At 55.2% G+C, this 27,358-nt stretch overlaps 1 protein-coding gene across 1 annotated transcript in view; it reads right to left on the bottom strand.

Moving 5' to 3' along the window:
• TOGARAM2 (TOG array regulator of axonemal microtubules 2) overlaps positions 1 to 27,358 on the bottom strand; it is a 56,409-nt gene that overhangs the window by 20,453 nt on the left and 8,598 nt on the right. The window contains exons 3-12 of the mRNA XM_075536068.1: positions 23,436 to 23,717; positions 21,157 to 21,371; positions 19,411 to 19,601; positions 15,255 to 15,301; positions 13,639 to 13,808; positions 10,586 to 10,736; positions 10,175 to 10,339; positions 5,884 to 6,037; positions 4,823 to 4,928; positions 2,251 to 2,486 (exon numbers count right to left, since the gene is read on the bottom strand). Of these exons, the coding sequence (XP_075392183.1) occupies positions 2,251 to 2,486; positions 4,823 to 4,928; positions 5,884 to 6,037; positions 10,175 to 10,339; positions 10,586 to 10,736; positions 13,639 to 13,808; positions 15,255 to 15,301; positions 19,411 to 19,601; positions 21,157 to 21,371; positions 23,436 to 23,717 (1,717 nt within the window). The remainder of the gene's footprint in view (positions 1 to 2,250; positions 2,487 to 4,822; positions 4,929 to 5,883; positions 6,038 to 10,174; positions 10,340 to 10,585; positions 10,737 to 13,638; positions 13,809 to 15,254; positions 15,302 to 19,410; positions 19,602 to 21,156; positions 21,372 to 23,435; positions 23,718 to 27,358) is intronic.

Genomic DNA, 27,358 nt, shown 5'->3' with positions numbered 1-27,358 from the left:
CATATTCCTGATGACAAGCCACATGGAGCCACCCTGATGGAGCCAGAGCCCTGGAGCTGGAGGAGCCACGTGGAGACCCACACCAGAGCTGAGATGCTTCCACTGCCACTGAATCCACAAGACTTTCCACCCACTAGCCTGTGATCTTCCTTCATTCAGCACCATTGCATGGCTCTATGAGTCTAAAGAGGAATGTATGGACTAGTAGCAACATATGGGGTAATATCAGACTTGTGGACTTGATCTGGACTGGACTGGGATGTGTTCTTAATGTACAATTGCTCTTTGATATAAACTTCTCTTACAGATGAGTGTTTATGAAATTGTTTCTCTAGTCTACCTGGACTAACACACCGCCCTGGAAGGTGAGATTTCTCCCACTGACTCCCCACTGTGCCTGCCTGACACTTAGTGGAAGCCTAAGACACATTTGTCTAACCTCACTGAGATAAGAGGGGAGGAGAGGGAAGTAGTCGGTGCCTGGTACCCCTAACTGGTAAAAACTGACATCTTATCAGAGACACCATCCGTTTTCATCATTTTTAAGCAGGACCTCAGTGTCCAGAGGCTCTTAGGCACAACCGATTAGGCATTAGCAGGCCTTGCCCCCTGGGGGTAGCCTAATGGAATGCAAAGAACTGACAGAGGGGCCTCTTGATTCTCACACTCCGGAGTATGGTCCATGCACACGCTTTAGCGTCTGAATCAGAATCTGCATTCTAGCAAGACAGGGACGGGCCACATGCACAAAGTCCTGTTCTAGGAGCCCCAGATGCCTGAGATTGGTGCCTGGTAATACTGGTCAGCAGATGACCAGTTGCCCCTGTGCATAGTGGGCACCCTCTGGACCAGACACTGAGCTGAACACATCCTTCCCCGCTGTCTCACACCAACCCCACGAGCTACTATTCTCAAACTCTGGCTCACAGCCATCAAGCCAATTCTGACCCGCAGTGACCCCATAAGACAGGGAAGAACTGCTCCTGTGGGTTTCCCACACTGTAACTTTTTCACGGAGTACAAAATCTCATCTTGCTCCTGCACAGTGACTGGTGGGATCAAACTGCTGACCTTGCGGTGAGCAACCCACTAAGCATAACCCACTAAGGCAGTGGTTCTCAACCTCCCTCATGTTGTGACCCTTTAATACAGTTCCTCATGTTGTGATGACCCCCAACCATAAAACTATTTTTGTTGCTACTTCATCCCTGTCATTTTGCTACTGTGATGAATCAGGCGACCCCTGTGAAAGGGTCATTCGACTCCCAGAGGGGTCAAGACCCACAGGTTGAGAACTGCTGGGCTCAGTCACCAGGGCTCCTCTGGCTACTATTAATATCACTATTTTGCAGATGAGGAAACTGAGGCAAAAGAAGGAATCCAGGGAAAAGTGCGATCAGTTAGTAGCATTGACGGCACTCAGATAAATGTTAGGGTTTTTTGAGGTGCTCTTTGGTGAATCAATTAATACTCTTAGCAACACCGTTATCACCCCCATTTTACCCATAAGGCAATGGAGGCACAAAGGAATGAAATCACAGCCCAGGATGTGGCCCTGGCCCCTCCCCTGAATAGCGACACTTCACTGGCCAGGACAGCAAGCCACTGGGGCTGGGGGGTTGTTTTTATCTGACGGAGAGGAGGCTTCAGGTTTTGGTTTTGACTTAAAAGGAAAGCATCTTTGGCAGCGCACAGGGCCCAGCGGTCCCAGGGATCCTCTTCCATCCCCAGGAGAGAAAGGGGAGCCTGCCACCAGCTGAAGTCCCAGGGGCTTGCCTTGCCCTCCTGCCTGCCCCAGACGCCATCAGAAAGAATGCTCTCCTCTGGGACCCATCGCTGCAGGCCAGGCCACCCAGGCCGCCCAGGGCTGGGGCGGGTAGCTCAACCCCACCATGGGGTCCCCAGCCTTGGAGCAAGGCCGCACAAGGCAAGCAAGGGTTTGTCTCCTCTCCTTCCCTGGGCTGCCCTGAGCAAAAAGCATGCCTCCCCTCTCCCCTGGCCCAGGAAAGGTGACCAGAGAAGCACCCCTGCCCCCACCACACACACACACACACACACACACACACACACACACTCCTGGGAATCAAAGGATTTCCCCCCCCCCCCCCCCAACTAAAAGTGTATGGTGTTTGCAGCAAAGCCTGAGCTGAGACCTTTCTTCCTTCCCATCTACCACCTCGGCCTCTTCCCTCCCATCACCCCCTTTCCTCCCTCCACCTGCCCACCCACCCTCTAGCAAGAGCCACTTACTAGACCCCAGCTGTGGTGAGGGCCACCAGTGAGCGCGCAGGAGTCACGTGCTCCACCATGGCCCCCAGCGACCGGTTGGCTGCCCTCTGGATGAACTCGCTGGTGTTGCCCATCTTCTGCAGCAAGCACCGGGCGACCTCCTCGGCCTCCTGGTCCATGTTCTTCTTCAGGGTCCGGAAGAGGTCGCCGAGGGTGCTGATGGCCAGGCGGGACACCTTGGAGCGGAGGTTGGTGACCTTAGAGAAAGAGGGAGAGGGGTCCTTCAGGACTGCTGACCCCTGCCAAGGGCTCCCCACATGATACCGAGAATGGGGCCCCGTCACCCCAACAAACCACCTCCACCCTCAGCCTGGCCCAAGCCTTGCCAAGATGGCAAGGAGAAACCTGCTGCTCTCATGAGTTCGTCGATTCTGTCGGTTTGTGATCTGAAATTGGTCCATCAAAGCCCTTTTGCACATCGAATCCCTCTGGCCCTTCACAAGGACTGTGGGACGTGGGAATGCGATGTCCCTTTGGCAGAGAACAACCCGAGATCCTGGGCTGTGGGAAAGTAACGCCAAAGGAAACATGACCAGAGCTACATTTCCTAACTTACAACAGCGGGAATCTGGGAAGCCGGTATTCCACGGCAGGAAAGCCACCACTTTGGTAAGTTAGAGATAAGGTCCAAGTACATTATCCTGATTTAAATATCATTCCCACCGATTCTCCCTTCAACAGCTATGCTGCCTTAACGTGAGAACACAGTGACTATATCTCCGTGTAGAAGCAGACATTATCCTGTTGTTCTCTCTTTCTGCCGTGACACCCAACCCCCCTTTAACATCCCCCAGGGCAGGCATTAGGTTTCCTCAATGTCAATAACACCCACCTTGTGACACATGTAACTACTGAATATGCATGTCTCATGACTACCTACAAGTGTCCCAAGATAGCAAAAGCTGGAAAATAGATCTATGTACATATAGTTATAGGCTTAGTATTAAAATAGCAAATGGACATTGTTACCCCCTCAATACAAGAACACTTTGTTTTATTAACCTGGCATTCCATGATGATCACCTTCCCGACATGATTGCTGGAGACAAAGCAGGTGCATAAGCAAATGTGGTGAAGAAAGCTGATGGTGCCTGGCTATCAAAAGATATAGCATCTGGGGTCTTAAAGGCTTGAAGATAAACAAGCGGCCTTTTAGCAGGGAACCAGCAAAGCCCACATGGGAGAAGCACACCAGCCTGTGTGATCATGAGGTGTCAAGAGAATTAGGTATCAAGCATCAAAGACGCAGAACAAAAAATCATATCATTGTGAATGAGGGGGAGTTTAGAGTGGAGACCCAAAGCCCATCTGTAGGCAACTGGATATGCCCTTCTGTAGAAGGGTCGTGGGGAAGAGAAGAGCTAGTCAGGGTGCAATATAGCACTGATGAAACATACAACTTTCCTCTAGTTCTTAAATGTTTCCTCCCCCACTATCATGACCCCAATTCTACCTTACAAATCTGGCTAGACCAGAGAATGTACACTGGTACAGATAGGAACTGGAAACACAGGGAATCCAGGACAGATGATCGCTTCAGGACCAGTGCTGAGAGTGGTGATACCAGGAGGGTGGAGGGAGGGTGGGGTAGAAAGGGGAACCGATTACAAGGATCTACATATAACCCACTCCCTGGGGGATGGACAACAGAAAAGTGGGTGAAGGGTGACGTCAGATCGTGTAAGATATGACAAAATAACGATAACATATATTACCAAGGTTCATGAGGGAGGGGAGGGTAGAGAGGAAGGGGGCAAATGAGGAGCTGACACCAAGGGCTCAAGTAGAAAGCAAATGTTTTGAGAATGATGATGGCAACAAATGTACAAGTGTGTTTGACACAACGGATGAGTGTATGGATTGTGATAAGAGTTGTCAGAGCCCCCAATAAAATGACTTAAAAAACCATGTCTGACTCCTTTATTTCACTCTCGCCTATCTTCCTATCCTCTATGACTTTACTAGAACCTTCATGTACTATCACCGTACAATTGTGGAGGCTGGTTTCCTCTGACAGTGGGCCACAAGCAGCAGGGGCAGAGCAGAGCACAACCCAGGCCTCTGTCTGGGGGCTGGATTGGTGTGGGGGACGGGGGAGGTGTCCTCTGTGTTCACAAGCCCTCACCCCTCAGGAGCCTGTTCCCAAGGGCAGGGCTGGGCCAGGCAGGGCCTCGACAGAGATAAAATGCTTCTTGCTGCTCTTTCAGCACAGCTTAGGCCAAGCCCCAGAGCTGTGGGAAATGCCACATTTGCCCTGGAAATGGCCCAGAAGATTCCACCCCTCCTCCGAGGACCACACAGCACAGTGGCAACTGGCCGAGCTTCTGGCAGTCGTAAGACCCCAAGATGATAAACAGAGAGACCCCAGGCCTCAGTGCTCCAGCCGCCCATCTCAGTGCTGGAGGGCTGAGAAGCCGGCAGGAGCTGCCCATGCCCGCGGGAGCCCTGGACCCTCAGTCGCCACTGTGTGAGCCACACCAAGGCTGGGGGGCCGGGAGGACACAGCACACAGCTAGCTGTCGGAAGACCTCACCTCCGTGGTCACGGCCAAGGTCACGTCGTGCAGCCTCCCTGAGAGGACGTCCGAGTGGCAGGCTGCCAGGCGCTGGATGCTCACCAAACCCTTCTCCTTCATGTGCCTGCGAAGCCAGTGGGTGGGGTCACCATCCCCTCCTCACTCAGTGGGTGAGGTGGCAACACTAACGCCCTGCCAGCGTGTCTGCTCTGGCTCACAGCGGCCCTGCAGGACAGCGTAGCACAGCCCCTGTGCGGGTCTGAGAGTGGAACTCTTTGCGGGAGTAGAAAGTCTCTTTCTCCCTTGGAGAAACTGCGAGCGGCAGTTTTGAACTGCTGACCTTGCGGTGTGCAGCCCCGTGAGGACCCACGAGGGCTGTGTGGGGGTTACCTAGGCTGCACCCTTGACAGCAACACAGCATGACGCCTCCTCTCTCAGAGGAGCTGCATGGGTTCGAACCATCGACCTTTGAGTTCGCAGCCGAGCCCCTAATTGTCGGTCACACCCCCAGGCTCCTGACCAGAGTTGCGATTGTTCAGTAAAAGTCATTCCATGCCGCTCAGCTTTGACCGGGATGGGATCAGGGGGCCCGCCCCGCATGCCCACCCTCTGGGGCCTGGCCCAAGCAGAACATAAAGCTGCACACCCTCCAAGAACAGGGCCTGGCCTGACGGGCGAGCACTGAGGACCAGAGAGGACTTCCCACACGTGTGCTGGGCACCTGCCAGTGAGCTGCTCACCACGAAGGTGGTGTGCTCCACCCGCTGCAAGGGGGGTGGCACTGCAGGGGGGCCATCAGAGCCCATTCCTGGGACTTGCAGAAGCCAAGAGCTGGGACCTTGCTGAGGCCCTCGGCTCTGGGGGCAACGCCATACACCAGCTACAGAGCAGGGCACAGGACTGCCTGCAGCCGCTGAGGAAACTAGAAGTAAGCCCCCCTCAGACAGACAGACAGACACATACACACACTCCTTCCCAACAACCACGGTCTGTGGTGAGGAGGAAACAGAGGGCAGCACCGATTCTACCACGCTGGCCGCAGACAGTGCACAGGGCCAGCCGGGCAAGTGTCTCCTCACCAGTCGCTGCTGCTGAGGCTCTGCAGGGCATCCATCAGCCCCAGCTCCGGGTTGGAGAAAGGCCTGAGCTCCTTCAAGGCTCTGAGATCCAGCTCCTCCTCCTCTTCGTCCCATTCCGGAGACCCCAGGGTGAGAACCGCGGGTAATGAGTTGGCTGCACCCACAGGGAGGAAAGAAGCATAGCGCCTGTCACCCAGGAGGACAGCAAGCGTCCAAAGCCGCTGCTCCCTCTGCTGCAGCCTCTGCACCAGGCCTGGCCAGAAGCACTCAGGCCCTCTCACCAGAGCGCAGGTGGGTGAGTGGACACTGCGAGGCCCCTCCTGGGGAGCCAAGGAGACTACCAAGTCTCCGCTTTTCCCTGGCCTCTCCATGCCCACCACACCACACCTCATTGTTCCCTGGCCACTGAAGGGCTGGTTTGGGACACACTGCTCAATGCCATGTGACCCAGCACACCCAGTCAGTCACCCACTTGTGACCCTGCTATGGTGGTGCTTAGGGGGAGGCCCAAGAGGTCTGTTGATTGTTGAGGGACTTCAGGGCCTCTGCTCTCTGTCCCACCCGCCGGGAGCTAACTCTGTCAGCTTCTCCTCCTGTCCCCACTGTGTGTCCTTCCGTGTAAGGAAGGGGCCCAAAGGCAGAAGGCCACAGAGCTGCAAAAGGCAGGAAGAAACCAGACAGATGTGGCTACCCGGACACATGGTCAGGATGGGGCCCCACGCCCCGGGCCCCACCAGCTGCAGGGATCTTATGGAATACTCAGATCGCGCTTCCAAGCCTCGCCTTCCTTGGGACAGATGTTTGAATCTTTGGAATCCTAGAAGAACAGGAAGGAGTGCCTGAACAACACAGGGAAGATGGCAGGGCCCAGGGAGCCTGGGACACCCTCCACAGTCCCTCAGCTACTCCATCTGCAGAGCCAGGACACGCAGTCCCCTTCTCTGAGCCCAGAGCGCTCGCTCACCCCGACGCCTCCCTCTCAGACTAGTTCTCCTCCGGGTCCGGCCTCCCCGAAGACAGCTTTCAAAAGGGCAATCTATGTTGAGAGGCCATTTTTTTCTTTAAAACTGAAACACAAAAGTCGCCATCCTGATTTTTCTCTGCTGCTTCTTCTTCACTCCATCCCTTAACCAGCCCCTGCGTTTGCCCTCTGGTGCACAGAAAGTGACATCCAAGCTCCATGTCCTGTCCTGGACTGCAGAGACCTGGATTTGATGTCGTCTGCAAAGCCCTCAAACAGGGAGAGAGTGGCGGCCTCCTGATTTTCAGCCCTGCTCCTCCCTCGCTGTCTCTTCTCTGTGGATTGGATTATGGCCCCTGACACATTGGAGTCCTGATCCTGTCCCTGTAGATGGAACCCTGTTTGGAAACAGGGTTTTCTTCTATATTAATTAGGTCATATCAATGCCGGGTGGGTCCTATACCGAATCCCTTCTCAGTTACTTGGAAAGAGAGCAGAAGAGACACAGAGGGAAAGATGCCACAAGGAGACAGACACTCAGGGCAGCTGCTTCCACATGCCAAGGAATACAAAGGAACGCCACAGCTGCGAGAAGCCAGGCCTGGAATTCAGACCTGGGGCTCCTGAATCAGCCTGCTCAAGACAGGCACTTGGTGTATTTTCAGTCACAGTTCCAAACTCAAACCTCACTATCGTTCCGATCTCAGAGAGACCCGAGAAGACAGAGAAGAAGTATCCCTGTGGGTTTCTCAGACAGGAACAGAAAGCTCCACCTTCCCCCCTCAGACTGGATTCGAACTGCTGACCTTGAGGTTAGCAACCCAACTTGGAACCCACTATGCCGCCAGGGCTCCTTTCTGCTATGGCAGCACTAGGTAACCCATTAACCCAGCTTCCAATGGCCTCAGGACCACCCAGGCTGAGAGGGGAAAGCACAGGGCTCCAGCTAAGTGGGCTCCGGCTTCTAGTGACCTGGGAGCAGACTCTGTGTTTAACTTTGTTCGTCTGTTTCTTTTCAGCAGGCTCATCTCTAGTACCTTTCTGCCCAGCCATTTCCATGCTGGGACTCTAGTCTAAGGAAATCCTCCTTGAGAGGGAAGACGCTCTGTTCATACACACCATACAGGAGGGCTTGGGCAGACCCAGCGGAGCCCACCTAACGCCCCGTGAGCAGGGAGGATCTCACAGGACTTCTTAGGAAAATCGAGATGACCAAGCTCACAATCCTGACATTGTGTCCTTTGCAGCCGACCCCAAAGTAGAAATAGGTGCAAAGTATCAAGCCACTTAAGTGACTCATCCTCCGTCAGGAGAGAGGAAGATTCGATCCCGCTTCCAGTGAGACTGAGCGAGGAGAGCGTTTTCCGTCAGTTATTCTACCTTCTACAACTCCATCTGCGCGGAGGTGGTCTTTCTTTCCAATGCACACGCCCACCCACATCCACACATAAACACCAGCTGCCGCCGAGCTGACTCCACCCCACGGTGACACCACGCGTGTCGGTCAGCGTCGAGTGTGCCCGGAGGGGCTGTCCACGGCTGGTTTTCCAGAAGTAGGTGCAAGGCCTTTCTTCTGAAGTGTCTCTGGGGGACTTTCCAGGCCAACCTTTCAGTGCATTGTTGAACGCTTATGCGGTTTACAGAATGCGAAACAAAACTAGACTGGGCTACAGGTCTCTGCAAGTAGTCTCTGACTTACCAGAAGTTATAATAAATTGCATCTGTGACCATGCTGCTTTGCTTGTTTTTCCTCCTACAGTTCAACATGAATAATATATTGCAAAACATAATGTGTGTGGTCGTTACATCATCTGTTATCAATTTGAGACTTAAGAATGAAGGGGTGGAGTTTAGCCTGTCAGTCAGGTCGCAGCTTGATGACCCCATTGGGAGGTGCTAAGGAGATAAATAGCTCGATGGAGGCGGGACACACGCTTACTCCCTGGGAGCCATTCCAGCTGAGAAGATGCATGGAGCTACCCTAGTGCCCTGAGCTGGAGGAGCCATGTAGAGACACCCTGCCAGTGCCGAGATGCTCCCACTGCCACTGGATCCACAAGACTTTCCACCCACTGGCCTGTGATCTTCTTGCACTCAGCATTATTCTATGGCTGTGTGAGTCTAAAGAGGAATTTATGAACTGGTATTAAACATATGGGCTAATATTGGACTTAAGGACTTGATCTGGACTGGACTGGGACGTTTTCTCAACATTCAGTTGCTCTTGTATATAAAGCGCTTTCTTATACACATATGAGTGTCTCTATGAATTTGTGTTGCTCGTCTACCCGGACTAACACAATGTGCTCATGCTGTTATTCTTGGATGTTCATTTACCGCTCAGAACACTGCTGCTGGGCTGATCGGGATACAGAAAACGAACTACAATGACAAAGAAAATGAAACTAAAAAGAGGTATTTATTTCGCCTTCAGGAGAACCGCCTTACAGCAGTCACTGGAAGAAAACCCACTGTGCACCAGAGGTCACTGGCCGAGGTTTGGGACCCTGTGAGCCACGATCACCGTAGTGACCTAAGGCATCTGGGGCTCCCACTTGCCATCTACAAAATGGGCACCTTGGTTAAAACAGAGCCGCCTGACTTGATGGGCAGGAAACGGGTCTGCCCTGTCAGTCTTCACCCAGTTCTCAATAAGAAGTTTTTCTTTAAAAAATGAACCCACTTTTCAAATCGTAAACACATTTTATTTTTAAAGAAACTGTATGTCAGGACTTTGGACACGGTGTCAGGAGAGGCCATCCCTGGAGAAGGACAGGATGCTTGGTCCAGTAGAGGGGCAAAAAGAGAATGCCGTCGACAAGCTCTGGTCAACTAGAAGTTCCTCTGGTAGGGGGGGTGAGGCTTCTGCCCTCCGCCCTCTGGCACCTCTCCCCAGGGGAACTTTTGGGCTCCTCTGATCCCCATTAGTAACCAGCACCATTAAGCCCTGGCAGGCAGGAAACCGACATGTCTCCAAAACCCTCTCTTCTGGAGATCCTAGCTACACTCTCGGACGCCGTTCCCTGGCACCATTGGATCAGCATGTCCTTAAGATCCCTAGGGCTGGACTCACCTGCCTAGCCATCTGTCACAGTTGTGATGGCCCAGAACATCAGCTCAGCCCACAAACGCATATGAACCCCGGGCACTGTGTGTGTCTCTCTCTCATAAGGTGACCTCCATCCCAGGCCGCCCACCCCTCGTCCACCGGCGACACCAGGCAGAAATGCAGAAGCAGGGCAGCCAAGGTCACGTGGCCAGCCCTGAAAGCAAGCAGAATCCACCCACAGGGAGGGGATCCCCTGCCCCAGTGAGTAGTCTGGGCCCCACCTGAAGCGTGGCGGGCAAAGCTGGGCTCCTGCTTGCTGACGGGGATGCTGGGGAGGGAGGACCGGTTGGCACGCCTCCTCAGGGTGAAGCCGACATTGTTTCTGCGTGGGCTGCTCAGCCCCGTGGGCACAGACTGGGTCCCGCTGCCCCGTAGAGGAAGGAGGCCTGTGGAGGCAGAGAAAATCCCAGGACTGATCTAGTCCTGCCTGCCCCCACCCTGGGCTCCCCGCTGGATGGAGATGAGCCCGTCTGTGGGTTATGAGAGGGTAGGAACAGCTTCTGGTGCATCTCAGGAAGGGGGTCCGGGTGGAGGGGGGCGGGCAGTCTCCCTTTGGGAGGCTCAGAACCCAAGACTTAGTCAATGTGCTTCCCCAGCCTGCAGACATCCCAGCCCAATACACTACCAAGTACCTTCCTTCACCAAGGCTCTGCGGGAGCCCAGGCCCTGGGCAGCGAGCTCCCTCTCCCGATCAGGGTCCTTGGCCCTCCGAAGCGACTCCATCTCCTTCATCTGCTTCAGCCGCATCTTCTCCTGGGCAGACTTGGAGATGGTGACTTGGATCTGGCAAAAGGGCAAGGCAAACTCCATGACCCTTGGGGACCCAGGACCCTGAGCACTGGAGCCTTCTCAGAAGCGCAGGCCAGAGTAAGCCCCCTTGGCCGAGACGCTGGCTTCTGGCTCCGCTCTCCACACTGACTGCCCAAAGGGCTGCATCCCCTGCTCTGCTGGAGGCCCGAGAGGCCACTTCTAAGGAGTGCCATCCAACCGTGACCCAGCCCTCAGAACCTGTTCAGATGTCGCCTCACCCAGAAACCACCCCATGCGTGTCTTCCCTGGACTCTGCTTCATGTAATCAATAAGCTCCCTCAACCAAAACCTGAATGCCTCCTGTGGATGTTCTGGGACTGAATGGAAAGGACAGACCAATGGCTCCCGCAGATCGAGGCAATAAATAGACCAGCCTCCACTCTCAGAGAGGAGACAGGAGAGGAAGGGGACTTCCATTGTGGACGGGCAACCAGGAGGGGCGTCCTGAGGAGGCGAGATTTAAGCAGGGACATGCAGGAAAGGCAGGCGAGGGTCACACGGGTTTCTGGGGCAGGCTTGCCGTAAGCAGCTGGCCAGGCCCCAGGTTGGAGCCTGGTAGGTGTTTTGGGAAGAGCGGGGAACTCAGGCTAGGGCACTGTGGGTCAGAAGGGGCAAATCACAATATGGGAAGTAAAGGCAGAGGGCCAGAGGGCTGCAGTACCCATGTCATCCTGCGTCTTGTAGCCCACAGCAAGGAGTTGGGCTCTTATCCGACGCAGGACGGAAGTTAGTGGAGGTTTTCAGTAAAGGAGTGATGTGATCCGAATTTTGTTTGGAGAGGAGGTTGGGAGTTCGCTGAGTCATTTGTGTTTTTTTCAGTAGCTCCTTATTTGGAGTAACGGCGAATTATAAATGATTAAAAACTGTTCTTCTGGAGGGACTGGTCCCTGGAGAAGGACACTGCGCTTGGTACAGCAGCCTCGCGGAGAAAAGGAGGAAGCATCACTGGTTCCCTAATGGGTGACACTGGCTGAGGCAGCGGGCTTCAACACAGGAGGAGTTGTGTGGGTGCACAGGGCAAGGCCGCGCTCTGGTCTGTGACACGTGGGATTGTTATGGTCGGAACCAACGCGATGGCCCCACAACCACCACAAATTTCTCTGGACAAAGTTTGACTCAACAAATGTTCTCAGAATAGAACCAAGAGCTCCCCGGGCCCTCCTCTGCCACCCCCAGTGACCGAGCTCCCACATGTCAAAGGGTCCCACTGGCTGGTACCTGGGGAAGGCCCCGAGCGGGCACCAGGTGGAAGTAGAGAGGGTACCTAGGTTAATGCCACAATTCAAGTTCTGGACATTGTACGTTTAAAATATCAACCATGTGGCTACGTGAAGATATTGAGTAGCCGTTAAATATATGCACCTAGAGGAGGTGCTCCGGTGATTTCGTGGTTTGTGCATTGTGCAGCTAACCACAAGGTCAGAGGTTTGAACCCACCCACTGCTCCTTGGGTGAACAATAATATTGTCTACTCCTAAAAAGATGTAAAGCCTCATTAACCTCCCAAAAGGCAGTTCTACTCTGTTCCGTACGGTCGCTGGGAGTCAAAATCCACTCGAGAGGGAAAATCGGGACTGGAGAGGGAATCTGGGTCCTTGAAGTCATGGATTGGATAGGAACCCCCAAGGGAAAGTGTAAACAGGGAAGAGGCTGAGAATGGAGCCCGAAGGAGCTCCAGAATCCAGAGGTGAGGAAGATGAGAGAGGAGGCGGCAAAGGAGGGCTAGGCTGGTCTCTGAGCAGGGCAGAGGGGCAGAAAGGAACTTTCTTTGGACCCTAGACAGAATCTTCAAGGGGAATGAGAGACAGCTGAAAGATCACGTCAGATGAGGGCTGAAATGCATCTGTTTGGACAGGTGAGGTCACTGATGACCTTACCGTGGACAGGCTGATGCCCAACTGGAGTGGGCTCAAAGGGCTGGGAAGGGAGACGGGCGACAGTTTCCGCTGGGCTTGATTTGCTGTTTTCTTAGGACGGATAGAATGATCCAGGCAGGAGGAGACTCCTGCTGAGGTGGGAGAGCAAATGCTGAAAGCGAGCCCCCCAATGGCTGGAGCTCGATCAACAGAAGCGGGGGTGAGAGACTCAGGTGCCTCAGATGAGAGGATAGGAGGTGAGGATGAAGTTGCTTGCAGCCTCACCACCAACTAGGGGAGTGAGCGCAAGGGTTGGGAGATTCAATTATTTCCCTGCACTGAGTGATTCTGTTTCACCTGTCTGTCCCCTTCACAGGAGGGGGAAGACCATGGCGGCTGACCCTTGTCACCGCCATCACTGAATTCAGTCTGCAGTCTCTAGCAGTCTGCAAGTGCACATCAGGCTTCCAGGATCTGAGGGCGCAGATCCCCCATTGCAGTGCTCTTCAAGTTCTGCAGGGAAGGGAGAACCCTCTCCCCAAGGTCACCGTAGAAGGGCAAGGTATTTTGTCAGCTGGACCAGCACCGCCTTTGGCAGATCAGCCTCGAGTCAGCTGTCTCTTCAGCTGCTATCTTGGGTGTTGGCTCAAATGACTCAGCTGGGTTCACCTAAACCCCTCTGTACTCTCCCTCACATCCTGCCCCTTCCAAACTCTGCGTGACCTCCTCTGTCCTCCCCCCTCCTCCGCCACAGCTCCCCACTGAACTTCCCTTCATTGGCATCCAGTTCCCTACCAGCCTCCACCTCCTCCCCCTTATTTCCCTTCCTGTCTTCAGCCCTCACCCCAAACCAGTCTGCAGGCTCTTAGATTCTAGTCTGCGGAATCAAGGAGAACGGCCTTGGGGATTTGTCCTGCTCTCTCTCCTCCCTGTCCCAGAAGCTGACCCCACTCTGGCATGCTGGGTATTCAACCCCTGGTCCGAGCGGCCCCACCTCCTGCTCCTCTTGCTCCCCATACCTTGGTAGCGTTGTTCTCCCTGGGTTCCTCTTCTTTTACCAAAGGCCGGCCTGCCCGAGCCTGGCTGAAGGAGAAGGCCGTGAGCGTCGGAGCAGACTGAGCCGAAGGCAGAGCAGGCTTCTCGGCAGCGGCAGACCTGTCTCTGACCACTGGGGCTGACAGTCTTGGCTCTGGGGAGTCAGGAGCAAGAACGGAGCTGAGCACACCCAACTCTGGCGAGCAGCAGGCACCCCCGGGACTGACTTTCGTCTCCCCAGAGTAGAAACCAAGCCCACTGCTGTCAGTGGACGCTGACTGTGAGCAGCCCTGTGCTTTCGGGGACTGCGGGTGCTGAGGGGAGCGGAGAGCCTCGTCTTTCTCGCTCAGGGTGCTGAGAGAGTTCCAAGGGTTATAGCAGCCCCCCCCCCATGTGATAAGGAGGGAGATGGGCACGGGAGCATTTTGTACCCCATGGGTCCTGTCTGTCTGGATCTGTCACCCAGGGTATGAGGCTGGAGCTGGAGGGACCTGAGGATGAAGGGATGCTAGCCCACCCCACCCACGTCGCAGGCAGCAAAGTCAAGGCCTCCTGTCCATCAGGTGTTCTCGCAATAGATAAAAATGCCTATCCACTGAATCTCTTTGTCCATCTGAATGTTCCCGAACAAACGGACATCAGGTTAGGGTCCCAACCTCTCTTCTTTATGCTAAATGGGTTCTCCTCACCACATGTGTCCTCAGATTAGGTGACCAGATGTCCCGCTTTGGGCAGGATGGTCCCTATTTTTAACAACTTTTTCCGCGTCCCACAGCATTTTTTAAAAGTCCTGATTTCTTAAAAGCATGCACGACAAGCTAGGGTATACGGTTTTCGGCTGCCATGTGGCTATTTCGCCAGGATATGAGTTTTATCAATGGTGTCCTGCTTTACCAATGCTAAAATCTGCTCACCTTATCATTAACCTGAAAATCGGGCTTCCTCAGGGGAAGGCAGCCACCGTCTGGGGCGCCTTGAGTTTGGGTCCCCCTAGTCCCTGCCCCGCCTAAGCCTTCTTCAAAGGATCACTTGCTCGGTGCTGGACTCAAGAGGAGGACCAGGGGCCCAGGGTGAGAAAGAGCTGCCAAAGCATCCAGCTACCAGGAGTAAGGGGCAGGGTGGACAGTGGGGCTTCCCGGGGCCGGGTGACCAGGGCAAGGACAGTAGGAACGCCACAAGATTCAGGGGCGTCCTCAGCATCAGATAAGGTCACCTGGCCCCCGACTATGTGGTAGGGCATTAACATGTATGGGCTCACCGGGACCCCAGGTACGATTCCTGACAGGGCCACGGGAGTCACTGTGAGGCTGGGTGTCCTGTCCATAAAATCCGCCCCCACCCCATCTCTACCATCAGGGCTGCAGGCACTGGGGTACATCAACACGCCTGGCCTAGTACTGGAATTCACAATCCCTGTCTCTCTTTGCCTCCCACATCCGAGTCTGGGGGAGCCCTAAGCATGCGGCCCTGGGAGACCTCAACTTTCCCATCCATGAACCAAGAAGGCTGGTCTACGAGGTAGCGTCTCAGGCATACGGAGAGTCGGGTAACGGGGTTAGGGGCTGCGGGGGGGGGGGGCGCAGTGCACATGAGTACGTACCCAGAGATTTAGGGGTCTTCTCCCGAGGCCCACTCTCCCGAACCAATCTTAAAAGAAGGAGAGGAGAAAAAACCATGAGAGAACTCAGGCCGGAGGCGCTGCTGTGACACCCTGAGCCTGCTGGAGGTAGGGGGTGTGGGGGGAGCTGGACAGAGGCCCTTGGGCAGCCCTCTCAGGAGGGTTCAAAGCAGGCACCAGGGCAGGGTGGCCAGCTGCATGCCCGTCCCATAGGTCCCCCAGGAAGCAGCGTCCACAGGAACCTGCATAGCTGCAAAGGCAGCCCCTCCCCTGCTGTGACCCTTGGGCCTGGGCTGCAACAGGCAGGAGCAGATCCCCTTGAGCTCCAAATCTCCCCCACCCCACCCCCAGAGCTCAGTGATCTCCCACTCCTCCGGAGAGCAACCCACCCTCCCATCCCCTCTGCTGCTGACCAGAGCGAACTCCGCTCGCCACTAACAGCTCAGCCGCTGGCACCCACAGCAAGGGGAACCAGGCCCGCGCAATCTGCATCTTCATTTGCAAACTGGGCGGCACCATTGGAGGCCCACTATGTACCAGTCGTAGGCCCCATGAAGACAGTTACATGCCGAACACCGTGGACTCTTCTCAGTGGGTGAGGGCATCCTCACCAAAATGCCCTGGCACCAGACAGGGTGACCAGTGCAGCATCACATCCTGCGCTCCCGCCCCTGAGGATCCCCCAGTAGGATGGCCCCTGGCCAGGCTGGGGCAGAGGCCAAGCCCTGAAGGTTAGAGGGTTCCTAGGGTCCCTGGAAGGTGGAGCTTACATAAGGCCTGCACCAGCCAGGCCTCAGAGCTCCCCATGCTGGGCTCCGACCCACGTGGAACGCCTGTGTAGGCCAGGGAAACAGGGCAGCACCCCAGGGAGCCCGCCCTGGGGAGACTCTGTCCCGGGAACACACCACTGGCCAGACTGCAGGGCAGGGATTTCTTTCTTCTGCCTCTTTGGATTTTTGAGGGGAGAGGAGCAGAGCTGGAGAGGCAGGGCTGCGAAGTCCCCAGCCTTGTCCCTGGTCCCCAAGATGCTGTAGAAGCCTCCGGAGCCTGAGGATGTCACACAACACTCCAAGGAACAAGCTACCACTCCGGGTACTTAGGCTGCCCTCCTCCCCTGGGGAGCAAACGCACAGCCATGAGCAACTTGGCTCTGCTTATTTCCAGCCAGGCCTCAGGAGCCTCCCCCTCCCGCTTCTCTCAAGATCCCGCTCTAGAAAGACTGAGGTCGTTCTGGAGAGAGACACTCCATCAGAGTCTCTGCCTTTCTCCAGGAGGTACCCCAGGCCTGCCTGCAACTGCGGGGCTTCTACCAAAGTCCCCTCCCTGCCCCAGGCCAGCTAGCATCTCTGCACATCCACGGGTGTCCCAAAGGCACTCAAATGAACTCACCCCTGCCCCCAGCCTGGCTCTCTGCCCTGTCAGCTACAACCAGGAGCCGGGCCATGGTCTCTGGCTCCCCCTGCCTTCCCCTTCCTCCTTCCAGTCACCCAGCCCTCTCACTCCCCCTTCAGCTGCCTGGCCCCCAGGGGCCCTCTCCACCAAAGCCCGGCCCCAGCCTCCCAGCCCACAGCCCCCACCTCCGTGAGAACCTGTCTCTCTGCAGTTGCCAGCGTGGCCTCTCTAAATCAAAGCTGATGTCCCTCTACACCAAGACCTCTTCATGACACCTCAGCACCCCAGGACAAGACTGGTCCCCCCCAGATCCTCCCACGGCCCTTCAGCCCAGCCCGCCTCACCTTCCTGTCTCCCACAAACACTGGCAGCTCAGGCAAGCTGCTCAGGCACCCCAGCTGCCTTGCTCCTCCTTCATGTCTCTCCCTCTTCATCATCTCACACCAACCCTCCCCCCACCCCACCCCACAAAGCTCAGCTGGGGCCTCTCCAACCCCCAAGAAGTCGTCCCAACCTGATTGAGATCATCTGTGACCGGGCTCCTCAGCATGGCGTTTAACTTCACCGGACTTGGATTTGTCTCATTAATTCTCTCTCGTGAGCTTCTGGGTCACAGACACTGTGTCTCATTCAAATTTGTTTCCGCAGCAGCAGGCCCTGCCTGCCATGTTTAAAAAATGAACTTGCTGCCATCGAGTCGCTCCTGACTCGTGGGGACCCCACAAGATAGAGCAGCCCTGCCCCTGTGGGTTCCCGAGACTTCTAATCTTTATGGGAGTAGAAAGCTTCATCTCTCTCCACCCACAGAACTACTGGTGGTTTCAAACCGCTGGCCTTGCAGCTAGCAGCCCATCGCATAGACACTACACAGCCTGTGCTAGCCGGCACCTAGTAGGTGCTTGATCGTATCTAAGAGAGAATGGATGAGCGAGCAAGTAAATGAACGAATGAAATGGGGACAGGGCCCCCTCCCCGCCCATTTGCTGGACCAGGCAGGGGCAAGAGAGGGGAGGAGGCTTTTTGTATTTCTGTGGTTTCCACGGAGACTTGATAGGCTGTGGCAGTCTGCTCAGAACCGGAGACCACGGGGGCAGGATTCAATGATGATGCTGAATTCTGGGGGCCAAGAAGAATGGGTGTACTGAGACAGAAAGGAGGCGGTCTGGGAAGGGAGTCAAGGTCTTACAGTCACTCAGATGGTTTGTGCTTGGCTACTGAAAGGTTGGTGGTTCCAAGCACCCCCACCCCCCCCCACACACACACACAACAAGTGACACCACCAAAGAAAGGCCAGGAGCCCTACCCTACCACCTAAGTCACAGACCCCGAAAGCACTTCCAATCTTTGCACACGGGGTGCCAGGTGTCAGGCGCAACTCCATGTTAGGACAACCGGCTCCTGGGTTTGCTTTCCCTTTTGGAGATGAAGGACTGCAGAGCAGGCCACCGGTCCGAGGCTGATGGTGGAAATGGAGCCGAGAAGCCCAAACCAGCAGCGGGTCCATTGCCCCAACGGGGCTGGAAAGACATGGGGATGTATGCAGGCAGGGGAAGGCACCAGAGGAGATGGAGAGAGGGAAGGGGCCTAAGAAAAATGGAAGATTTCGGTAAGTAAGGGTCCCACGGAATCAGAGAGGAGCCTGAAGGGGCATGAGCTTAGTCATGGCCCTGACCTGCAGTGTGAGGCGCACACACTCACAGCAGCGTTGACATCGGTGTGCACAGGCCCTGGAGCTACTCCTTACCCTCTGGAGGGCACTCTGTCCCCACTGACAACACAGACACCGCAACCCTATGAGTACCTAGCCTGTCTGGGTGTAAAGACTCATTTTTAAGGCCCCTTTTTTTAAGTGGTTGAGACCCCTCAGCCCACATGATCATGAGGGAGCCCTGGTGATGGGGTGGCTTATAAACTGGGCTACTAACCACAGGGTCAGCAGTTCGAGACCACCAGCTGCTCCGCAGGAGAGAGCTGAGGCTTTCTGTGTCCATAAAGAGTTACAACCTGGGAAACCCACGGGCAGTGCTGCCCTGTCTTACAGGGTCGCTATGAGTCCGCATTGCCTCAATCACCATGAGGGAGTTTTTCAATCAAGCACATGGGGGAGGAGCAGGAGTGGGTCAGTGGTAGACTTGTCTCCTCCCAAGGTCCTTGGGTGCATTCCCCACCCTCCTGCCAGTGGAGGCTGCTTTGTGTGTTGCTGTGTGGCTGGGCAGGTGTCAGGGGAGCTTGAGGATGAGGGCAGATTAGGAAGAAAGGTCTGGTGATCTATATGGGAAAAATCAGTCCATGAGAAGCCCTCAGATCACAACAGGCCCACCTGCAGCCCACTGAGGATGGTGCAGAGCCCGGCAGCATTGAGGTGCGTCATGGTGCGTGCACAGGTGGCGTTGACAACTACCAGGAGGCACATAATAACCACAGCAGAGGCACGGCCCTAAATCCAATGGCGCTTCACCGTGGGCTGCATTTTACTCATTGCTACAGTAACCGCCTACACTTGGAAACCGGGGGGAAGGTAGAAGCTCCAGGTCTTGCATATTGCACCTGGAGTCAAGGGTCAGAGACACCCAGGCAACAAGGCTGTGACCTCCCTGGCTCTGGGACCTGAAGACAGGGGCTCCTGCCCTTCCCAGTGATGCCAGAGCTCTGCCCAGGCAAGGGGGCTCCATCCTGGGGAGCCAGGCAAATCATGGACGAACAGAGGGAGAAGGGACTATCAGGTAGGGGTGACAGGGCCACTTACCGTATACGGGGGGCCCGCAGGCCTTTGAGGACATCCTGGTGTAGAGGCAAGGGGCTGGGAAGGGAGCGGGGTGCTCCGGAAGAGGTCCCATTGGACAGCCCAGCCTTCGGGATGGGCGGGATCACAATGCCTCCCAGAGACCTCTGCATCTTCTCGTCATTGCAGTGCAGGTACTGTGGGGAGACCTGCACCTGGACAGGGGACGGGAGTCAGGGACAGAATTGGGCCCTCCGAGTATGAACTGAACTGCTAGCCCCTGTGGATGCCATCCAATTTAGAAAAAGGATTTTCTTTGTTTTACTAATTAGACCAACCCCCAGTGTGGTGGTCCTATACCTAATCACTTCTAAGTGATCAAAAGAGTAGAACACACACACACACACACACACACATACACGGGAAGAGGGTGCTCTATGAAGACAGACACACACCGCAGAGGCTGCGCCTACTAGAAGCTGAAAAAGACAAGGCAGAAGGATCTTGCTCCAGAGCTACTGGACGGAATGGGACTGTTAGCCTCCAGGACTGTGAGACAAGAAACTGCTATCCTTCAAAGCACCCTCCACAGGGTGCATCAGCCCTCGGGAACTGAACCATGGTCTGGGGCAAAGGCCCTGATCCAGGGCAGCACGGCCTTACACAGCATGACCCCCCCATTGGGAGCCCCCTGCGGCAGGAGAGCCAGGAGATGTCCTCCTTTTCTCAATGGATGTAACCCTGCGGTCTCCAGAAAGCTCACGGGCCCTTCATGCTCCTGTGAGAGAGCTGGAAGATGCTCCCTGAGCCTGACTCCACACCCCTGCTCATTATCGCTGCCGCTGCTGCTGCTGCTCTGTGCTTTTCTGGTCTCATTTCAGAACAACCCCAGAGCCCCCAAGCCAGCAGGGGCCTGAGAAAATGTCTGGTGCAGGCCCCTCTCTCTAAGGATGCGCAAACTGGGATCTGAAAGGGGAGAGACTTGCCCACCATCACACCTCCTGCGAAGGAAGAGCCCTGCACAGCCCACCTCTCCTGAGACCTGGCCCGGCCTCCCCGCCCTCCACCATGCCCGCTGGCTTAAAATGGGCAGAGCCAGAAAGCATGTGGCACTCCTGAGCACTCAGACCAAAGGCTGAGGGTCCACCAAGTATAGGAAGAGTGGCCACGGAGCCTCTGCTTGAGTACTCCAGGAACGGGCACTCATTACTTCCTGGGGAGCCCCCAAGAACTCCTGGGTCCTAGCTAGAAGCATTTGGTGGGCTGGGAAGAGGTGGGCGGGAGACCCTCAGACTCCCTCAGTGCCCCACCCCATCATTCTTGAGGGCAGCCCTCAGGACCCTCCGGAGTACCCCAGGATCTCAGAACCTAGTGTGCCCAGCATGCATAACAGGGTCCAAGCCCCATTTCACCCAAGACAAGGGTGGAGAGGAGGACCCAGGGGAGTGGCTTGCTCAAGTTCACTCAGTGACTGAGCGTTGTGTTGAGCCTGAATCCCAATTCCCTCCATACCTGGGGCCCTTGCCCTGTTCCCAGTGGGTGGAGGGAGGGGAGGGGCTGCAGAGTACAGCCAGAGGCAGATCCCAGGCAGAATTCCAGATCACTCCGCCTGCCTCTTCCCATCCCTGTGATCCCAGGTCAAAGGGGGTTTCCCAAACCCCACCCTGCCCCATCCCAGCTCTGGTTCCACAGGACCCTCTGGTCTTGAGCTGGGGAAGGGGAGCAGAGAGGTTTAAGCCACCCCAGCCAGACTCATTGGAACTTCCTTACCTCCTGGGCACCGGGTCTCCGCTCCCGGGGATGGTGGCTGCTTCCCGGTGTTGGCTCCAGGCCCTTCTCCCTGGGTCCAACCCCCTCGGGGGTGGTGGGGATGCTCTGGATGGGTGGCATCGGCCTGGGCACTCTCAGCAGCCTCTGTGAGGTGCCCCTGGGGATGGCGTTCTTCAGGGGAGCTCCACCGAGGCCTCCCCCTGGATCCAGAGAAGCTAGACAGGAGTGGCAATGGGAAACAAGTTGGTTCCAGGAAGACAGGGGGCATGGGGCAGGGACCCACCTGACCCCCAGCTCCACACCCACATTGGCTGAGCAAGCAGATGGTGCCCAGAGCCTTTTGTGTTCCTATGAAATGTGGGAGAAAATGCCCATCAAAGGCACCTCTTTACAAGTGAGGGAAGGCGGGGTAGCCCCCATCAGCTCCAGATGAGGAGCACAGACCCCGCCAGCCTTCGGCAAGAGGCTCTCTCTGAGCCCCCCTCCCCGTGTTGACACCCCCTCCCCTCCATCCCCGTGTGCTCCCAGCAAAATGAAAGAGCTGAGGGAAGACCCAGGTTGTACAGCGAGGCAGGACAGGTGATAGCAGGTGATGCCACGCCTCTTCCTTCTCAGCTGATGGTGTGGGAAAGCAGTGGCGTGGGCACAGGGCCTCCAGGTCTGGAGGGGGGACCCTCACTCATCCAGCTCCTCAGTAAGCACTGTGCCCAATGAGCATGCACTCTCCACCCTGGCCCCCTTCCCTGGGGCAAAGGCATAGGGCAGGGCAAGCAGGAGGGAGGGCAGGGCAAGCAGGAGAGCTCAGAAGGGCCTTTCAAACACTGTTTGGCAGGGGGAGAGGGGACAGGGCGGGAAACAAAGGAAGTTTGGTTGTCTTGTGCTTTAGCTTCCAAAGACCCCGGTGTGTTCCGGTTATATGAAAATGATGGCATCAATCAAGTCCAAGGATCGGTTCCGCTCCGGCACCGCGCCCCTCCTCAGGGCTGGCCCTTGCACACTGAGTGCCGCTGGCAGCGTTATTGGAGGACAAGGGGATGGGGGTGGTGGGTAGAGGTTAGGAGGAGACACAGGGCAGCAGCATGGCCACCTTGCCCCCCACTTACCGGGGTGCCTGCACAAAGAAACCAGCACAGCCCCCAAGCCCTGCTCAGCGGTCAGGCATCCTGTCCTCACACACTGACTAGGGGACCTGCGGAGTCAGACCCTTTCTGGAGGTCTCAGTTTCCCCATCAGTACAGTGGGTGGGATTACTTGTTCTTTTGGGCCTCCACTAGAACTTGATACAAGAAAGAGGGGGCCAAATGTCAGGGGAGAGATGTCAAGTGTCGAAAGGAGGGCGTTATTGATCTGACACCCGAAAAGTTAAGCCATCTGGAAATTCTAGCAAACTTCTCCAACCCCTACCTTCTGCCTCCTGACTGCCAGCCAACCACAGGGTGACTCCTTTGTGGCGTCTCTCACAGGGAGCTTACGAGAAATCCCCTCATGGCTCCGAGGGCAAGCCTCAACAGAGGCAAACCACTAAGTGTGTGTGGGGGAGGAAATGCAAACCCAGAGAAGAAGGCTTGTGGGGGTGGGGGGTTGCGGAATGACAGGAGGGTGTGCCTTGTTGAACTCGAAGCAGATTTGCTCCCTAAGCCTTCATTCCATCCACAATACAACATTTTAAGAAGAAGAACGACGGGGCCTTCTTCCAAAGAATCAGGTGGAATCAGGGAGGCTGGAGAATCAGGCAAAGGAATCAGGGAGCCTCTTAGAAGAAGGGTTTGGGGCCGAGGCCCAAGGATGAGTGGGGATGAGCCCGCTGGAGGGGAGGGGGAGGGGGAGTAGCAGCAGGTCCTAAAGCCCAAGGCAGGGAGGGCCCACTAGCACAAGGGACCCAAAGACCAGTGTGTGGGCATCACAGGCCCACCAGGAGACAGAGCCACCAAGACCTGGCGACTAGAACCGCAGGTGGTCTTGCAGGTCTGAGACTACGGAGAGCCACTCTAAGTGGCCTGGGACGTTATCAAGTGGTTTTATGTACAGTTAGTGGTTGGGGAGGATGGCAAAACATGGCCAGATTTGTGTTGGAAGAGGAGTCCTCTGGAGAACGTACTAGAAGGACTACAAGGGTAGAGTTGGGGACTGTTACAGAGACGGGCAGGAGCTGGAGCTCCAAGGAGGTAGGGAGAAGGGATCCTTGGTGGGCACCCCTGGGGCCAACCTGTCACGGACTGACTACTAAGACATCAACACCACCCCCACCACCACCACCCCCGCAGCCCGGCAGAGCTCACCTTGTGAAGATGCTGCCAAGCCCTCTGAGAGCCTCCTCTTCTTGAGCTTGTCCTTGATCTGTGTGGTGTCCCGAGCCACACTGCTGGCCTCCGTCTCCAGCAAGGGGATGGGTGCAAGAGGGTTGGGCCCCAGACGCAATGCCCCGAGGTTCCGGGGGTAGCCATTCCTAGCCTGCCAGCCCTTCAAGGGGGTGTCCAGCTTGATGCTGGCATGGTCTCCAGGTCCGTTCAGGAGCTGTGAGGGCTTCTCCAACGTGGCATCTGGCCCAGACTGGAGGGAGGCTGAGGGAGACAGGGGCACCAACATAGGCTTTGTCCCGGAAGCAGACAACCGCTTGCCTAGTGAACCCCAGCCACTCAATGTCTGAGCTGCTTCTTCACCAAGTCCGCACTGAACGGTGTCTGGGAAGCACCTGATACGTGCCGAGCCTGTGCCAGGAGAGGCTTTGCGGACAAAAGAGGGACAAATGCGCCATCGTCTGGCAACAGACAACGCGCCATCCATGCTCATGAAGAGGTCTGCCCAGGGACCACCATCCCTCAACCTCAGCAATTCAGCGCATGCGTTCAACACGACAGAGCACCCGCCCGGTTCATGACAGGCACACATGGAAAGGGGAAGCTCAGCTCCTTCAGAACACACCACGCTCTCCTACAGACGCAAGATTACCCAAGGACTCAGAGAAGCAAGCATTTCATAAGCACCCGCTGTGTGCCGAGCAGGAACCACAGGGCGGGTGAACAGTTTGCACACTCAAGTGCCAGCCAAACACTGGGGATTCAAGTCCACCCTGAAGTGCCTTGGCGGCAAGAGCTGGGGAGTTACTCCTGAAAAGTCAGCCATGGAGCCATCGAGTGTGGGGGCACAGTCCTGCTCCCACACACAGGGACTCCCATGACTCAACAACAACACAAAGGAACTGGCTCTTCTATGTACCAGTGTGGGGCAGGCGGCTGAGAAACACGGGAAAGGGAGGCACAGTCTTTGTCTCTACAGGGTTTTCAATGCATTAGAGAAATAAGATACGAGGGGGTACCCCCCCAAAAAATAGAAAAAAGCTCCACTGGGTGGAGCTTTTGTAGTATGCATTTTTCCCGCTAGGTGAGCATTGAGCAACCTGCTCTGAGTTAGTGCATCCAGTGGCGTCACCTGGGAAGGTTCTCTCTGGTCACAGTGAATTTTTTCATGAAAGCAGTTTTGCTCAAACCTCACATTTTGTGATGGCCGATTTAAGAGAACAGCGTGAGGCTGTGAAATTTTGCTTCCTGCTCGGGAGAACACAGCTTATAAGGACAGCAATATGGGAAAGACTCAAGTGTACAAGTGGTTTTCTCATTTCAAAAAACATGAAATGTCAATTGATGACAAACCTCATTCTGAACATCCATCAATTTCCTGAACAGACAGAAATGCTGACAAAATTCATGCACTTGTGCTCAAAGACTGACGACAAACCATTGAAGAGATGGGAAGGTTATCTGGACTATCTCTGACCTCAGTTCAGCAAATTTTAATGGGAGATTTGGGAATAAAAAGGGTGAAATTTGTGCCTTGGGTTCTGACTGACCAGGAAAAGGAACCTCAACTGGAAATACTCTGTGCTTTGAAAGAACAGCTCTGAAGCGACCCAGACTTTTTTCCAAGGTGACACGACATGATGCTATTCTGATGACCCCAAAGCCAAACACCAATCAAGCCAGCTGAAGATGCCATTGTCACCTCATCCCCTAAAAGCTCGTCAAGTGAAATCAAATATCAAAACAATGCTCATTTGGTTTTGATGAGGATAGTGCATTTGGAGTTTGTTCCACCAGGTCAGACGGTTAATCAAGCTTTCTATTTAGAGGTTCTGAGAAGGTCGCATAACAGTGTGTGACCCAAAAGGCCTGATTTGTGGCAGACGGGGGACTGGTTTTGCTACCACAACAAAGCACCTGCTCATGCAGCCATCTCAGTGCACCAGTTTTTAGTAAAAAACAGCATGCCTCTCTTGCCACATACACCTTACTACCTGACCGAATGAAGAGGGACATGAAAGGACAGCAATTGATGATGTAGAAGAGGTGCAGACAAAAACAAAGGAGGTGCTCCCAGCCATCCAAACAGATGGGTTTGAAAAATGTTCCCAAGGATGGAACCGCAGATTTGACAAAAGGATTAAGTGTAATGGAGAGTACTTTGAAATTGATAAGATTGTTTTGTTTTTTAAAAAAAGTAAATACATAGCTTTGAAAACAAAAAGAACAAAATGCTTTGTGCACTTAGAGGAGGGGAAGGATGGTCCGGAATCTGCCCGTGAAGTGGTGGCCTTGGACCTGAGCCCCGAAGGAGTGCTGGGCAGGAAGACACAGAGGCACACGGACAGACAGACAGACAGAGTGGCTTTCAGAATCCCACAGTATCTCAAAGAAAGGTCTCCCACAGACACTGGGCTGGAACTGACCCCCAAACCACACACAGCTCAGCCCTGAGCCGGTCTCTGGTATGGGGGCCGGCCTGAAAGCTTTGCCCCATGACTCGGAGTCATTGACGATCTGTCCAAACACCAGGAGGGGAGCTCCAAGGAGAAGAGGTCTTGCAGCTGGAAGCCAGTGGCTTCCCTGGGGTGGGTGTCCCCCCTCCCCCGCACAGTAGCGCATGGTGTCCCCCTCATGGGCAGGACCAGCTGACAGACCCCACCACCACTGGGCGTGCAGTGAGCCAGCCCGGGAGGTGACACTGGTGTGCGTTGTGACAACTGCCTCACTGAGGGGTGGGTGACACGAGATATCGTGATGCCACCGCTGTGGTAGCCCCTCCCCCATGGCAGCACCCACCTACCATCACTGCAGACCCCAAGAGCATTTGGGAGTGCCCCGTTCCTTTAGTGAAGTCAGTACTGGGTGCTTCAGCAGGAAGTTTTCCTGTTGTGAAAACCAGCCTGGCTTTCATTGTTGCTACCCTGAACCCTGAGTGACTCATAGTCCTTGAACACTTCCTCCCCCCCAGTTCTCATGATCCCAATTCTGCCTTGCGGACCTGGTTAGACCAGAGGATACACAGCGGTGCAGTAGGGACCTGGAAACACAGGGGATCTAGGATGGATGAACCCCTCAGGACCAGCTGTGAGAGTGGCAACACCAGGAGGGAAGGAGATGTAGAAAGCGGGAGCCAATCTCGGGGATCTACATGTAACCTCCTCTCTGTGGGATGGGCAACAGGAAAGTGGGTGAGGGGAGACGCCGGGCAGTGTAAGATCATATAAAATAATAATTTATAAATTATTAAGGGTTCATGAGGGAGGGGGAGTGAGGAGGGAGGGGGAGGGGGAAAAGGAAATTTAGCTGATTCCAGGAACCCAAGTGGAAGGCGAATTTTGAGAATGATGAGGGCAATGAATGTATAAGGGTGCTTTACTAAATTGATGTGTGTATGGATTGTGATAAGAGTTGTATGAGCCCCAATAAAAGAATTTATTTTTTTAAAAAAAGAAAAAGAAAACCATCCTGGTGACAGAAGCGGAGCTGGAGAGGCCCACTTCCCAGGCGCAGACCAAGTGCTACAGCCTCCTCTTCCTGTGGTGAGGGAGGGGCCTCGCAGGGCAGTAGACCCTGGGCCCACTGGCACAGGGAGCCCGGCCTCTCTAGCCCTGTACCTCCTCAATACAGCCCACCCCCTGAGGCGCGGATCTAAAGGAACCTACGGAACAGCATAGAGCATCAGTGGGTTGACTTCAGAACCCGGCCAGCTACCTGAATGAATGCATTCCTGTCCAGACCCCCGGGGTCTGCCCTGTGGTCAGGGGCCCTGGCTGTGCAGCTGCCTGGTGGGAATCCACCAAGAGGACACTCCAAGTAGCCCTTGACCTGACCAACTGGCCCATCCTCCCCCACCCCCTATTTGTAGGCCTGCTGGCTAGGGTAGACACTGTCACACTGGGTGG

Source organism: Tenrec ecaudatus, chromosome 17 (assembly GCF_050624435.1).
Source record: "Tenrec ecaudatus isolate mTenEca1 chromosome 17, mTenEca1.hap1, whole genome shotgun sequence".
Taxonomy (NCBI): domain Eukaryota; kingdom Metazoa; phylum Chordata; class Mammalia; order Afrosoricida; family Tenrecidae; genus Tenrec; species Tenrec ecaudatus.
This window is presented reverse-complemented; position numbering and strand designations above follow the sequence as displayed.